Source organism: Phoca vitulina, unplaced genomic scaffold (assembly GCF_004348235.1).
Source record: "Phoca vitulina isolate PV1807 unplaced genomic scaffold, GSC_HSeal_1.0 scaffold14, whole genome shotgun sequence".
NCBI classification, from domain to species: Eukaryota; Metazoa; Chordata; class Mammalia; order Carnivora; family Phocidae; genus Phoca; species Phoca vitulina.
In genome coordinates this window covers 6,795,891-6,812,016 of record NW_022589717.1, presented here as the reverse complement: position 1 = coordinate 6,812,016, position 16,126 = coordinate 6,795,891, and the positions used below count along the sequence as shown (strand labels likewise).

Here is a 16,126-nt window from a genome sequence, read left to right as displayed (position 1 = left end):
GAAAGTTAGAACTCTTCTGGGTTTAAAATGAAAGCTTTAGTCATACAGTTCTAGGAAAAGGAAATGCGAACATCAGGAAAGAAAATTTCTTATTAAAAAAAAAAGAGGTATAGGGCGCCTCGGTGGCTCAGGTCATGATCCCAGGGACCTGGGATCGAGCCCCACGTCGGGCTCCCTGCTCAGCGGGAAGCCTGCTTCTCCCTCTCCCACTCCCCCTGCTTGTGTTCCCTCTCTGGCTGTCTCTATCAAATAAATAAATAAAATCTTTAAAAAAAAAAAAAAAAGAGGTATAGTATGTATTATTCCAAGGTTTCTGGGAATAATCATAAATTAAATATTAGAGATATATATATGAAATTTCAAAATTATGTTTTTTAGACCAAATAACCACCTCAAATTATACACAGGTTTAAGAGTAGGTTGCATTTAAGCACACAAAAGGAAACTTTACAATGCTTCTTGAGAAAGGAATACTGGAAGATGTGTGCTTTAAGTAATCAAACCCTTTTATAATAACCAATAAATTTACGAGCAATACAAAGTTACCTTGGAACCCATATAATAACTACATTTAATTTACTGAAGAAAAAGTTATGTCTTACTTCTGTGTCCTCAGTGAACATAATTTTGTTCTCTAACACTAAACTTTGGAAGAGCTTCTCTCAAGCAGCACAACATACGTGCATGTAAGTGTATATATGTATATTTATGTGGCCATGTTCATCCGGGTGAAGTACATATCAGTACTTCACTCCAGTTTATGGCTAAATAGTATTCCATTGTATAGGTACCACATTTCATTTACCCACTTATCAGCTAATGAACACTTGGACTGTTCCTACTTTTTGGCTATTATGAACAATGTTACTATGAACAATCATGTACAAGTTTTTGTGTACACATACCATTCAATTCTCTGGTGTATATAAATAAGAGTGAATCTGCTGGGTCAAAAGGTAACTATGTTTCGAGGTATTCTGTTAGTTTCTGAAAAATCAACAAACATGTTTTTGTTAACTAATCTACAACTTACTGTCTCAGGATGTAGAATTAAAAATCAAGAATCAATCTCTTACTTGGAAGTAGAGTTTGCTTTAATATAGCAATTAATATACTTATGGGGTCTATTTTTCTAAATCACTTACGGCTCTGCCTTTATTGCTTGAAAACTGTTCACCTCTAAAAGTTCTTCAAATAATTTTTCCTTGACAATAAAAGTATTGTTTGGATTTTAAAAATTATCTAATTAGAATTTTTTTACACTCACTAAAGCTTACTACAAAAACTGAATCTTGGTACATATGTACTGCGTCCAGAGGAAAAAAGTTAAATTACAAACAGGCAATATTATATTTGGTTTCTTGAATTTAAATATGTTTATACTCTGAGAAGCTTACCTTAACTCCTGCACTTCCATTAGGCATCTTCTGCAGTTCATAAGGAAGCCTGATCCTTTCGGTTTGGACAATGGGATCATCAAATGATCGCCCGTGAAGCTTTTTGAAGCCATGAATTGTATTTCTTACATTCGTGACTATCTGTTGGCAGTAAACACTTTTATTTATCAATATTTAATGAATGCAAAATAAACACTATGCTAATACTTAATACCACCAAGTCTCTTTATCCTACACATTTAAATTTAGAATTAGACACAATCATTTGTCTGGCTTCCAGCTGACAGTAAAATTATACAATAAGAATGTATGCATCATATCTATTGCCCCCCAAATTCTCCTCCTATCCTAGGAATGTAGACTCAAAATTAATGTTTTCAAAAAAGAAAGAACAAAAATGTAAAACTTTTCAAGTAATACAGTGAAAATCTATCTATAACTTATCTCTGTTTTTCCTCAACCTTTTGCTTTAGTGAATTAGGTTTGAGTTCTCTTCCTTCCACATTCATTACTGTGTTTTTACTGAAACACTTTTCCATATTGCCCCCCCTTTTTTTTCCCTCTTAATATCTAGTTCTTTGGGAAACTTCTCATGCAGCAAGAATGCAATTCCTCACTGTTGAGAAGAGCTCCTAGGCTAGTAAATTTAAACTCCTTCTGTGTAGCATGATGCAAAAGTTAAAGTGTCTTAATTTGCAAATGGCTTGTATTTTAGCAAAGTAATTTTTTCTTTAACTAGAACATGTAGTTCACACTATAGAATAATACTGAGATCCAGTTGCTGCCCTCTTAGTTAAAGCCAAATAGATCTTGCTCTTCAATTACGAGATGAAAGCTACTGGGATGCTGAATTACCACAGTGGTCCCTTTAAGAGGAGTAATTTTAGTTTGCTTTCTTCAGAGACTCTGTTATCTATGATATGCTTAGAAGATCACACAGAATATGAGATGTAAACTTTAGTGAAGAAGTCATTTTGGCACAAACACATTTGTTTATGTACAATATGAAAGTGTAGGAGAAGATAAACATTTTCATATATAGGCCAATTAGAAGACAACTTTGATAAAGTCTTAAGCAAAAATTCCTAGATAAATGAGTCAATTATCCTTATAAAATCAGGAGGGAAAAAAGCCCCATTAAACAAAGTTATTTTATGAGGAAAAGAAGACCCAGGTACACATTAAAATGTAAGAAGTAATTGTTAAGGGCTTTTGGTTCAGGGAAATAAAGTCTGAGGAAAATGAACCTCTAACAAAGAATGTTAAAAGTAAACGTTCTACTTATAAGCACTTCAGAAGCCTAGAAATATGAATACTTAAACAGATTCCATGTAAAGTAGCTACATTGGGTTACTCTGGAAATTAGTTCTTCCATCTTTCCCACCTTCTTTTACAAAGACATTGCTTACTTGTTGAAGTGTATATTCTAGATAGGATACCTCTTAGAAAAGTGACCATACAGGGGAAAAAGTGGTGTCATATGGTAGCAACACCCTAACTTCACAACTAAAAAGACTTTTTAAAAAAATAAAATATAAGAAATATTTTGCAACCCCCAAAGCAAAATATATCTATTAAAATACAAAGATATTCGGGTCTGTCAAATTTCCCTCCTTCTCTTTTCTCACTCTTAACTATGTAAAGTGGGAGCTTAGTTACCAAGATTCCATTAAATTCTTCCTGTAAGTCAAAACATCTACATTAACAATTTACCTGGCTCTTAGCTGCATTTCCAATGGCTCGAGTTCTTGATCCCAAAGATATACAGGCCCTAAACAAGCGAAAAACACAAAGTTTGTTCCCATGGTACGTTTAAATTGATATGCCATCATTCTGCCTCTCCTTATGAAAAAAATGAGTTAAATGGATTAACATAATCAGGTATATTCTAAAAATAGGTTAATGGACATCAGAACTTTCCATATTTTGGTTTCATAAGTAATGGAATAGTGGTCAGAATGTTAGAATTCTTAGAATAAATGTTGCTAATAGCTGGCAATGCTCTGTTGGCCCCCAAAATTGTTTTTCGAATTCTATTGGTCTATGACCTACTAAAAAAATTAACTGTGTTCAGTAAGGCCAGGTTGCATGGATCTAAATCCAGGCTCTGTAATCTTGTAGAAATTACTTAACCATTATTTGTCTCAGTTTCCCATCTGGAAGATAGTGCTGATAATAATACCTACTCACAGGTTTGTGTGAGGATTAAATGAGTGAATATGGGTAAATGCTTTGAACACTATGATTGCTCTTTTTTTTAATTTCTGCATTTAGATGTAATTCTGCTTATAAAAGCAAGTGTGGAGCAACATTTTCATCAAAATATCATTTCATGTTATAATTTAAGAAAGTGTTTCCATGATTTTAGTTGTAACTACAGGTACCATTCATATCAACCACTAACTATGAGCACTGTGTGTATACTAGCTACAATCACTGTTGTTGGAGAATTTATAGTCTACAGAAAAAAATCAACATACAGGACTATGACCATACGGACTATGAATACTAGTGAAAAAGAATAATCACTTCTATATAAGGCTTAGGAAAAGCAAGCGGAAGAGGTGATTTCTGAATTAAGATCTGAAAGAAGAGAAAACATTTTAATACACATCTGTTTCGTTCAAAAGGACATTCCCAGTATGTAGGGATATATCTATTCTCAATATGATAACCAGAGTGATCCTCTTCAAGACTAAGGTCATGAAACTCCCCCTCCAATGGTGTCTTGTCTCATAAAGCAAAAGCTTAAGTCTCCCCAACAGCCAATAAAACCCTTTGTGGTCTGGTCCTTGGCTGCTCTACCCTGTAACTTCAATCTAGGCACACTGGTCTCCTTGCTATTTCTAGAATAATGCAAGCACACTTCTTACTCAGGGCCTTTGTACATGCTATTCTCTATCTCTGGAACACTACTAAATATATCCATCCACATGGCTTACACACCTCTCTCATTTTTTTTTCATGTCTCTGCTCAAATGTCAGTTTATCATCAACACCTTTTCTATCTTATATAAACATTTTCTGCTCCTTCCCAACATATACATCTCCTACTGTTTACCTAATTTCATTCTCCTGCATAATGTATCACCATCTGATACAATTTATTTACTGACTGTATCTCCACACCAGGGCATGAACTACATGAGGGCAGATAACGTGTGCTCCATTCCCTTGATCTGCACTACCCAATCTGGTAGCCACTAGCCACACGTGGCTAATAAAATTTAGCCAAAATAAAAAATTCAGTTCCTCAGAATTATTCACATTTTAAGTGCTCCACAGCCAACTTTCAAGGGCTTAACAGCCGTATGTGGCCAGTGAGTATACAGAGAACAGAATATACACAGAACAGGGGCGCCTGGGTGGTTCAGTCCCTGTTAAGTGTCTGCTTTCGGCTCAGGTCATGATCCCAGGGTCCTGGGACTGAGCACCGCATCGGGCTCCCTGCTCGGCGGGTAGCCTGCTTCTCCCTCTCCCACTCCCCCTGCTTGTGTTCCCTCTCTCGCTGTCTCTCTCTGTCAAATAAATAAATAAAATTTTAAATATATATATATATACACACAGAACAGAAGAGATAATACATAGAACAGAAGAGATATACAGAATAGAAAGTTCTACTGGACAGTACTGGCCTAGATCATGATCTGGTAATATAGTAAAGGTACTTATTGAATGAATAGAAAGATGGCTCCTAAGGGTAATGCTTATTTGGAGAGTAGGAAGAATACAACTTGGCTAGTTTCATTTGACATTTTGACAGTATTGGGGTCAGATTATACAGGGCCTCAAATGACAGGTTATAAATTTAACATTTATTTCAGTAGGTAAAAGGAACTCATTAAAGGCTTTTGGATAAAGAAGAGAACATTTCATGCTTATATAGAAGATGAACTGAAGAGGAAAGATCCCAGAACAATGCCCCCCCCTTTTTTTTAGTAGGCTCCATACCCAATGTGGAGCCCAACATGGGGTCTGAACTCAAAACCTGAAGATCAAGACCTGAGCTGAGATCAAGAGTCTGATGCTTAACTAACTGAGCCAACCCAGGTGCCTCCCCCAGCCCCGCCCCGCCGTCCTCAGAACAGTGCTTTTTAAGGGTTGAACAAGACACTTTTATACTGGGGGCCACAGCATTTTCAGGAAGGGCAAGCAGTTAAATTCATTTAGTTAACAGATTTTGGTTGAGTAATTTATGTCTGGCACTCTGTTAGTTACTAGAGATACAGTGAGGGGAAAAAGACATGGTTTTGGCTCTCTTGGAACTTACAGTGCTCACACAACTGAAAGTAAACTAGGTGCTACAATAGAGGGTATACCTGATGCTAGATGAGTAGATAACAGAATTGACCTAGAGGAGGAGGATCAGGAAAGGCTCACCCGAGGAAGTGATGAGATTTTAAGGAAGAGTAAATGATGATGGGGGTGGAATTAAAGGAGATTTGGCAGAGATCATTTTGACCAGTGTGAACTGATGGGAGGAAGGCTAGAAGTTATCAGTAATCTATACCAGGATGATGGCAGCTGAGAGGGGGAGAAGGAATTAAGAGATATTTAGGAGGTACGACTCAAAGGACTTAGTGACAGACTAGATCTTCACTGTCTAATATGGTAGCCACCAGCCATATGTGATGATCAAGCACATGAAATGTGGCTAGTATGAATTGAGATGTATTCATTTTAAGTGTGAAACATACTCTGGACTTTGAAAATTTAATATTTAAAAAGGAATATAAAATATCTCACTGATTTTAAAATATGGAAATAAGATTTTGGATATGTTGAGTTAAATCAAATACATAAAATTAATTTCACCTGTTTCTTATCTTTTTGGTGTAACTACTAGAACATTTATGCATGTTGCTAACATATTTTTACTGAACAGGGCTGGAATAGATAAGAGGAAGAGGCAAGTATCACGACTAATGTCTAGGTTTCCCATTTGCATAAGAGGGTAGAGTGGTGTCATTTAATGAGACAGAAAACACTGTAAGAGGGACAGGTTTGAGGATGGACCATCGCAGTGCTAATGTGGACATGCTGAGACTGAGGTATGTTTGAGACATCCAAGCAGATGATCTCTTCCAAGTAACTCCTTGATTCACCATAGTCCCTGCCAGAGTAGAGTATTTGCATACCTAATATGGTTATCTATGTGGATGGTTGGCATTCCATCCTAAAGTTCATCAGAGAAAATATGGATTTGCCACCTCTTAGTCTACTTTATTATAATCTGTCCTTTTCTCAACTCCATTATTTGGACACACATAAGAATACTTTTAATTTTTTAATACTAGGCTACCATCACTTCAGTACATAGATAATCTTATTCTTAGGTTGATTCTCTAGAAGTTCACTTCTCCTAGAACACAGGAGCCAAATAATATTGATTCAAGTATCAATTATTAAGTACTAGATTCTTTGAAACATGCTGCACACATATATCACTTCACAGACAAAGCTAAACAGTTATCATTACTAGATATTCTCTAAAGTTAAAAGTAGACAACTTTTAAAGTTTAAACAATTTAGTGTTATAGCTTGGAAATACCCAGTTTCAATACACAGAAAACCTTCCTCACATAACTAAAAAAGTGCTTCAAACTCCTTCCTTTAATTTTCTTTCAAAAAGATTCTGGAATACAACCACTAAATGAATACTTGCTAAGTATTTTCAGAAAAATCAAAATACCTAGCATCTCTCAAAACTTTTACCTGACTTTACTAACACCAAGGGAAATAAACACATTATACCATACTTTAGAGGCCGACACAAAAGTTTTTATAGAAAGGACATTCAGTAGTTTACCCAAATGTATACTGCATAATCCATTGATATTATACTTTCTATACTTTATTTCAACTGCTCTTTAGAAATTCCATCTTATACCTAAAAACAAACAAAACAAAGGGTTTACAATGCAGCTTAAATCTATAATTTCCAATCTGATATTGCCACCACAGTGGTAATCCCAGATTCTCAGAGAATGCCACAAAATTCTAAACAAACAAAACTTCTAAATGTCCGATGTCACTTTTGGTAAAGCAGGGGCATGAAAATCAAATGTCAGGTGTTAATTTAAGAAAGCTGTATTTTAGGGCATCTGGGTGGCTCAGTCTGTTAAGCATCCAACTCTTGATTTTGGCTCAGGTCGTAATCTCAGGGTTGTGAGATCAAGCACCATGTTGGGCTCCACCCTCAGTGGACTGTCTGCTTGAGATTCTCTCTCTCCCTCTACCTCTGACCGCCCCCCCCCCCATATGCACGCTATCTTAGATAGATAAATCTTTAAAAAAAAAAAGCTGTATTTGTATTTTCCCTTAAAACTTAAAATTAATTTTCTTTCTGTCTTATAAAGCCTATTAAGGCCAAGCACAACCAGGCTGGAGAAAACACGTACTGCCAAAGACTAGGAGATTCCTCACCTAAGAGGTCAGTACTCTTTAAATTTGCTCACTTTGTCAGTCTCCACTAAGGATTCAAAGCCTATTTTGATTTTACCACTTTCACTTTAAAAATAACCCTATTTTAAAAATTGTCAGCTTTCCCTTGCCAGTTTCCATAAGATCACAATTACTATTTATAGCCTCTTCTGTTATCAAGTACATATTAAGAAAACAATAACTGAATGAATGATGATATGAAAGGGCCATCAATTGGTTTAAATCAGGGGGTCAACTCCTGAGATGCCAGAAGCACTCCCCCCAACACCTCACACCCAGAGTGTCAACCAAAAATGTATCTTCATATAATTGTCAGATGTGCCCTAATGGGCAAAATTTCCAACTGAGAACCACTGCCTTATAGCACCATTTTCCAAATACTGCTCTGTGGAATGTAATTCCCTTGGAGGTTCAAATAAGTTGGGGAAAATATTCTTTCCTGGGAGTTTCAATGCCTATAAACAAATTAACGGATCTGAGAAGTTCTGCAGTAAAGAAAATATATGGTTATTATTTTTCAAGGTTAACTATCTGGAAAAAAATTGCCCTAGAAGGAAGTGGGGGAGGAATATTCTCAAAAAGACTTATGGTTGGGGCACCTGGGTCGCTCAGATGGTTAAGCCTCTGCTTTTTGGCTCAGGTCATGAACCCAGGGTCCTGGGATCGAGTCCCACATCCGGCTCCCTGCTCAGCGGAGAGCCTACTTCTCCCTCTCCCTCTGCACCTCCCCCTGCTCATGCTCTCTCTCTGTATCTGTCTCAAATGAATAAATAAAAAAAAAAGACTTATGGCTGCCATTTGCTTTCTAGCTTGCTACTTAGAAAAATAAGATGACTTTTTTTTTTTTTAAAGATCTGAGAGAGAGAGAGAGTGCGAGCATGCATGCATGCATGCATGGAGGTGGGGGGGCAGAGAGAGAATCCTCAAGCAGACTCCCAGCTGAGAGTGGAGTCCGACAGGGGGCTCCATCCCAGGACCCTGAGATCATGACCTGAGCCGAAATCAAGTCGGCCGCTTAACCAACTGAGCCACCCAGGTGTCCCCAAAAATAAGATTTCTTTTAGGCATATATGATTTAGTAATAACAAAAACTTTCCAGTCTTTCAGTATGGACAATGGATAAAACTTTTTAACATATAAAAAATAAAAATTTAAGAGTTTCTAAATGCTTTTTTTTTTTTTAAGATTTTATTTACTTGACAGAGAGAGACACAGCAAGAGAGGGAACACAAGCAGGGGGAGTGGGAGAGGGAGAAGCAGGCTCCTGGCTGAGCAGGGAGCCCGATGTGGGACTCAAACCTGGAACTCCAGGATCATGACCTGAGCCGAAGGCAGACGCTTAACGACTGAGCCACCCAGGCGCCGTCCATGTATAATTTTTAACTTTCCACGTAACTACTAATGGCCTACTGCTGACCAGAAGCCTTACTGATAAGTTAACACATATTTTGTTACGTGTATTATACACTGTGTTCTTATATTAAGCTAGAGAAAAAGAAATGTTAAGAAAATTATAAGAGAAAATACATTCACAGTAGTGTATTGTATGTATCAAAAAAAAAAAAAAAAAAAGTCCACATATAAGTGGACCTGCACAGTTCAAACCCATGTTGTTCAAGGGTCAACTATACTTAGGTAGACATATTTAAAAAGCTGATTAGTTATATTAAATTAGATGTATTTAACTGTTAGATACATTATTTAAAAAACTATCTTAAAATTCGACAGGTCAAATTTCAATAGCAATGCACTATAATTTTAAAGTTCTTTTGATTATGACTGACTAGACAAGGGGTTTGTAAATTACCATTTGTCACCTATTTTTGTAAATAAAGCTTCATCAGAACACAGCTATGCTGATTAATTTGTATTGTAGTGACCACATACGAAAGACTACCAAAGCATGTTAAACACAAACTCACAATAAATAGTATATAATTTGTACTTATCCTTCCTTGCCTTCTAGAAACTTTTCAGAATTTCTCACCCACAAATTCAAGGCAATAACTAAAGATTCATTTTGTTTTATCATAGAAAATATTCATATTGAAAGATTTTATAGTCCTAGCTTTGGCCATGCTAATGTGTGAGCCATCTGCCTTTCCACTCCACTTAGCACAATTTAAAAAAAAAAAAAAAGGTACTCATTGAATTTTTGTCAATAGCAAAATAATAATTTGAAACGTCCACTAATAGTAGTACATCTATCAATGGAATACTGTACAGCCCATTTAAATAAACAAGGTAAATTAGGTCAGAATGGCTAAAATCAACAACACAAGAAACAACAGGTGTTGGCAAGGATGTGGAAAGGGGAACCCTCTTGCACTGTTGGTGGGAATGCAAACTGGTGCAGCCACTCTGAAAAACAGTATGGAGGCTCCTCAAAAAGCCAAAAATAGAACTACCCTATGATCCAGCAATTGCACTACAAGGTATTTACCCAAAGGATCTAGAGAGTATTATGCTAAGCAAAATAAGTCAGAGAAAGACAAGTACCATATGATTTCACTCGTGGAATTTAAGAAACAAAACAAGCGAGCATAGGGTAAAAAAGAGAGAGGCAAACCAAGAAACAGATTCTGAACTATAGAGAACTAATGGTTACCAGAGGGGAGGTGGGTGGGGGATGGGTGAAATAGGTGATGGGGACTAAGGAATGCAGTTGTGATGAGCACTGGGTGTTTTTTGGAAGGTTGAATCACTAAATTGTACACTTGAAACTAATATTACACTGTGTGTTAACTGAAATTAAAAACTTAAAAAAAATAAAAAATTTGGGGTGTCTGGGTGGCTCAGTCGTTAAGTGTCTGCCTTCGGCTCGGGTTGTGATCCCAGGGTCCTGGGATGGAGCCCTGCATAGGGCTCCCTGCTGCGCAGGAAGTCTGCTTCTCCCTCTCCCACTCCCCCTGCTTGTGTTCCCTCTCTCGCTGTGTCTCTGTCAAATAAATAAAATCTTTAAAAAAAAAAAATAAATAAATTTAAAAATGAGGTAAATTAGCACTATACACACAAGTTTGAGATGTTCACAATATATGTTGAGAAAAAGTTGCAAAATACATACCATGTAATTCTACTTTTGTGAAAAAGCAAATAGAAAAACATCCCAGTTATTTACACATACACTTGCATAAAACTAAAAACATACATATTAAAGTTTACTGGGTGGTTGGGAAGGGTTGGAGATTTACTTTCTCGTTTATATTTAAAATATTTTAAATCAAAGTTAACATAAGCTCAGAGTAAGATACACAAAGCCAATTCATATGGTACAAAGAATATTTAAATAAAATGTAAAAGCCTCCCCTCACTTCCCCAACTGCTATCACCAAGAAAAGTCCTCCTCCTTCCCAACTATAGCTACTATTAATCTCTGGAGTTTGGCATTTCCTATGTATAAAAATGTTTATTTTTAATAACCCAAAGTGGTGATTTCTACCTGTGTGCACTGAAGAGGACTTCTCAAAGTAATGTATAAATAATATATTCCCATATTTCCAGATTATTCATACACTGGTAAAGAAATAGGGAAAGGGCGCCTGGGTGGCTCAGTTGGTTAAGCAACTGCCTTCGGCTCAGGTCATGATCCTGGAGTCCCTGGATCGAGTCCCGCATTGGGCTCCCTGCTCAGCGAGGAGCCTGCTTCTCCCTCTAACCCTCCCCCCTCTCATGTACTCTCTCTCTCAAATAAATAAATAAAATCTTTAAAAAAAAAAAAAGAAATAGGGAAAAAGGAAGACAGAAAACCAGAGAACTGAATACTAAGTCTGATCATACAGAATTTTGATAAAATACACCTAACAAAAATCTCTTGAAATACTTTCGCTTAAAAAAAAAAAATCAGTTTTCCTTATTGTAAAGTATGTTCAGAAAAATTCAAAACATTACAGACTATGTATTAAAAGCACGCCCTCCATAATTCTACCCACAAGAAATATGCAGTTTGTAGTTTACAGTCTTCCACATTGCTTTCCTCCATATACTAACCTATTTTGTGTTGGTACACATTTTAATGAATTTTTCAAACAAAATAAGATTTTCTACATGTTCTTAAAATAACTTAAAACCATTTTAAAACAGTAGTTCTTAGAAACTAGTCAAAAACAGATGAATTTATTGATACTAGAGCAAAGATGCTTCTCAGCCAGATAATTTGTTCCTTTGACTGTTATATCCTCATTAACCTAATATGGATATACCATCCTTATGCCAATGGATAATGGAAGGACACTGAGGTTCTGGGGGTAAAAGAGGCCTGAAACTGAATCAGTTTCATTGCTTATAAGTTCTTGGCCAAAACAGTTAAGTTTGCTTTAAGGTTATGAAAAAAGCTAGTACTATCAAACTCAAAGAATTGATGTAATATGTATAACAATAGAAGCACAATGCCTGTCACATAGCAATCATTATTATCAACAAAAGCAGCATGTTTTAGCTGATCACATGCTTTAGTCTAATATTGAATGAAGGTCCTTGGCTACAGTTTTCTTTTCCCATGTATGAAACTAATCACTTTGATATAATTAAGCCTGGGATGAAAATTCCAATCCCCACATCTATGCTTAATTGAACAATACAAACTTATCCAAAAATGTGCATACTTAGTTATTCTAAGAATTTATTTGAAAAAATTATAAGGGTCAAACATTTAGTTACAAAGATAGTTATTGCAGTATGGCTTATAAAAAAAATATAAACAACCTCACTGTCCAAAAAGGGATGGATTAAAGAAAGGATTATACAAACACTGAAACTAACGGTATAGAGAAGCATGTATTACATAGAGGTTACCAGACTATAAAGTATAATCTATCCTTGAAACACAGAGAAAACCATCAGGAAGTTTTATTTCTGGGTGGAGGAATTAAATTTTTACTTTCACTTTTTAATGTGCCTACATCTCTACAATGAACATGTACTATTTGTGTAACAATTGTTTTAAATAAGAAAATGTTCTGAAATTAATTTTTTCCTCTTCAACTTATGCATGTTAATTTCCTTCTCCCTCTTCAATTTATCCATGAGAGAAGAGCAGCTAGTACAGCCCTCCAACTTTATAGAAGGGGAATCTGAAGACTAAGTTAAATTACTTGTTCTTGGTCCCTTAACTGTAGGCCAAAACTTAAGCAATTATCTCTTCCATTTAACTGTCCTTGGTTTATACACCAGACCTTCCCATGTATACATAATCAAGTATGTTAAAGAATGAAACAAATGTTAAAAAGTATAAATGCCAAAACCAACTAAATGGAACATTTCCTTCCTCTTTCCACAAGGTCCTTTTGCAATGTATTTGGAAATACCTATGTCTTACTACCTTAGTGGCAGTGACGGGAACAGGGAAAAAAAGGTTTTGAAAGCTAGTTTATCTATATCATTAAATACTGTGGTGTATTAGAAAATTTACAGGTTCTCTAATAGTTATGCTTTTTGCAAGATATGTATTCAATAAACAAAGGTCCAGGGATCTGGAAAAGCTAGGTTTTCACTCAATAATTTAAGCTCCACAGAGCAAATACAGAGTTAAGAACAGACTACAGTCAAGTATTAGTTCAGTAACAATAGAAGATCCTGAGGTAAATAACAGTACACAGCCATGAAAAGAAGGGCAGAGGTGCTGATTCAAGCTAAGAATACTTCCACCTTAGCAATTTTCTGGTTTGGATTAGGTTCATTAAATCTAGGTATTAGTGACTCTTACACACTGATCAGAAATATATTAAATCTCAGCCATGTAGAATTAGCCAATGTGCCTAAGAATAGTAGCAAAGAGACTTCCAGAACATGAAAATAAGCAGCCTAATTTTTAAAGAACTCTCTGTAAGTCTGGCCAGGTTCTTTAAAGAGTCATGGCACTACTAAGACTTCTGAGCCGTAAATGTAGTATCTGTCTTACGGTTCTGGTTTCTGATCTTTTAGGATAAGGCTTTAAGGATTAGAGGAATGTCCATCCTATACCCCTCACTTTTTCTCCATGGGCTAAGTCCCTGAAGCCAGAGACTGCCCTCATTAACCTCTACTTTGCTGAAAGAGTACAATGGAATTACTGGTTCTTTTCTGGCAGCCGGTATCTGTTGTGGCTTAAAACAAGATCTTGCAGACATAAAGTCATAAAACAGCTCACAATTACTGCTTCAGCCTCTCATTGTGCACAAAGGCTGGAAAAAGCCGTAAAAGGAAGCAAAACTTGTAACAGTACTATGAAGATTAACTGATCTATGGTCATATTTGAGAATTTAAACATGAAGAATTTCAAAAGAATATAATGTATATATCTAGAAAAACGTGGTATAAAATCTTCCAGAATATTCTTTGAAAGAAACCAAAGCACAGACTGCTTCAAGTAAGCTACTCTTCAACATCTCCTCGACATATTTTTAAATTATTCATAAAATCATAGTAATTTTATCATTTAAAGGCTTAGCTTAACACTGATCTTAAAATTAATCCATATTTATATAATTATATTTTGGGTCATCTTAAAGCGTCAAATCAAGATGTTTAGTTACTTTTCCACAGAAAGTAAGACAGGAACAGTTGGTTTGTTCACAAAATTACCAGTAACAGGAGCTGACAATAAAAGCCTAGTTTTTCATAGACCTGTCTTAATTATTCTTTGTCTAATTATTCTTTGCCAACAAACTTCGCAGACCAGAGAAACAATGGAACGTGTGGAAACATGTTTCCGTGACATAATGCCACTCCTAAGTCTTTCATTAAGTGTTCATAAACGAATCATTCCACAATCCTGTTTATACAGGACAGCCGCCTCTGATTCTTCTATTCATTCTGTAGACATTCGCTTTTGATAGGTTCTAGCTGCACCGCTTTCCATTAATGGACATACATTACCAATACAATACAGGAGGCCAACAACTCCCATCCCCGATTCCCTCCCTATTAATGCATCATTAATATACGCCACTAGAAACCAGTCCGATTACCTCGAATTTTCAAGGGCACTGGGGTAAAACCTCGAACACCTCAACAACTTATCAAAAAAAAAAAAAAAAAAGGCTTTCTGGGCCAGATGAACCTGCAGCTCATCTTCTGGTGTGTGCAGTCTAAGCTTTCATCTCTTACTTTTCTGAAAAGCTGTCACCCAGAGAGAGATGGGGGAAAGAAGGAAGGGCAGAAGGAAGAATTCTTTACTCAGCTAATGGGAGATACCCGCCCGCGGCCGATAATCCCACGCAAGCCCTGCTAGAGGTAACCAGACATCTTTTCAGAGATCTGTTCGGGATATCGAGGTGGTTCTGCACCACCCCCCGAAAACTAAAGCAGGCCCGCTGGGGAACAGAGGCCGGGGTGGTGATGTGGGCGTGAGTGGGTACAGAAAGGAGATGCGCCAACTATTAGAGTGAAGTCCCTCGTCCCTTAAGGAAAAGCAGCTTTGCAGTGAGACGAAGTCCGACTCCCACCTGGGCCCGCCAACCAGCGGTCTCCAGAGATTGCAGTTGATGGACTGCACCTGTCATCACAAGGTTCGGCGCGCAGAAGAAACCAGCCAGCAGGACCAACGCAGGGTCGGCAGAAAACGTTTGTTAGGGTCGGGGTTATGATCGAGCCAAGACACTTACGGGGTACACCTGTCGCTGTACTCATTGGCGATGGTCTCGATGCCGCCACTCCTTGCTACAGCGATGTAGCAGTTGAGAAAGCCGAGGTCAATGCCAACCACAGACATCCCGCCGCCCAATGGTCGGGGTGCTGGTGCTGAAGCCTCCTGTGCGGGAACCGCGTCCTTTTCTGAGCTGTTGCTCGAATAACTGTGACTCCTACGAGAAGCAAAGGAGAGATGACCCGAAGTCGCTACGCATTAAATCTAGGGCAGCGCGTCCGGGACCAGAGGAGGAAACAGAGGCCTCCAGCACCGCTGGCTCCGCCGCCTCGGTCTCTCGCCACTGCGGTTCGACCGCCTCCAACCGGCAGTTACAGAGGTCTGCGCCTGCGCGCTCGGCCGCCGGGGAGGTGCGCGAACTGCCGCTCTGCGCCCGAGGCTGCTCCACGCCTCCACTTCGGCCGCTTCCGTCAGTACTCGGGCAACGGCTGCCCGAGAAGCTGAGGGTTCGAGAAAGATCTGGAAAATGGAGGAGGCTGAGCCAGCTGAGGGTGGGAGGGAGAAGGCGGAGCGGGGAGGATCAGGGAGGAGAGGACGCAAAGCGAAGGTAGTTTGCTCGCCATCGCGCGGCAGCTGGGAGAACTGCGAGTGGGTTAGGTGAGAGGCAGCCGGCCGGCCCCGCGCTTAGCCAACGTGTTTTGAAGCATCCCTTTTGGGTTGTTTG

The 16,126-nt window shown here is 37.8% G+C and overlaps 1 protein-coding gene across 1 annotated transcript in view; it reads right to left on the bottom strand.

Annotated features, from left to right (window-relative positions):
* HSPA4L (heat shock protein family A (Hsp70) member 4 like) overlaps nucleotides 1–15,889 on the bottom strand; it is a 47,284-nt gene extending 31,395 nt beyond the window's left edge. The window contains exons 1-3 of the mRNA XM_032412802.1: nucleotides 15,422–15,889; nucleotides 3,111–3,168; nucleotides 1,398–1,538 (exon numbers count right to left, since the gene is read on the bottom strand). Of these exons, the coding sequence (XP_032268693.1) occupies nucleotides 1,398–1,538; nucleotides 3,111–3,168; nucleotides 15,422–15,528 (306 nt within the window). The 5' untranslated portion in view covers nucleotides 15,529–15,889. The remainder of the gene's footprint in view (nucleotides 1–1,397; nucleotides 1,539–3,110; nucleotides 3,169–15,421) is intronic.
* Between the last annotated feature and the right edge of the window lie 237 nt (nucleotides 15,890–16,126).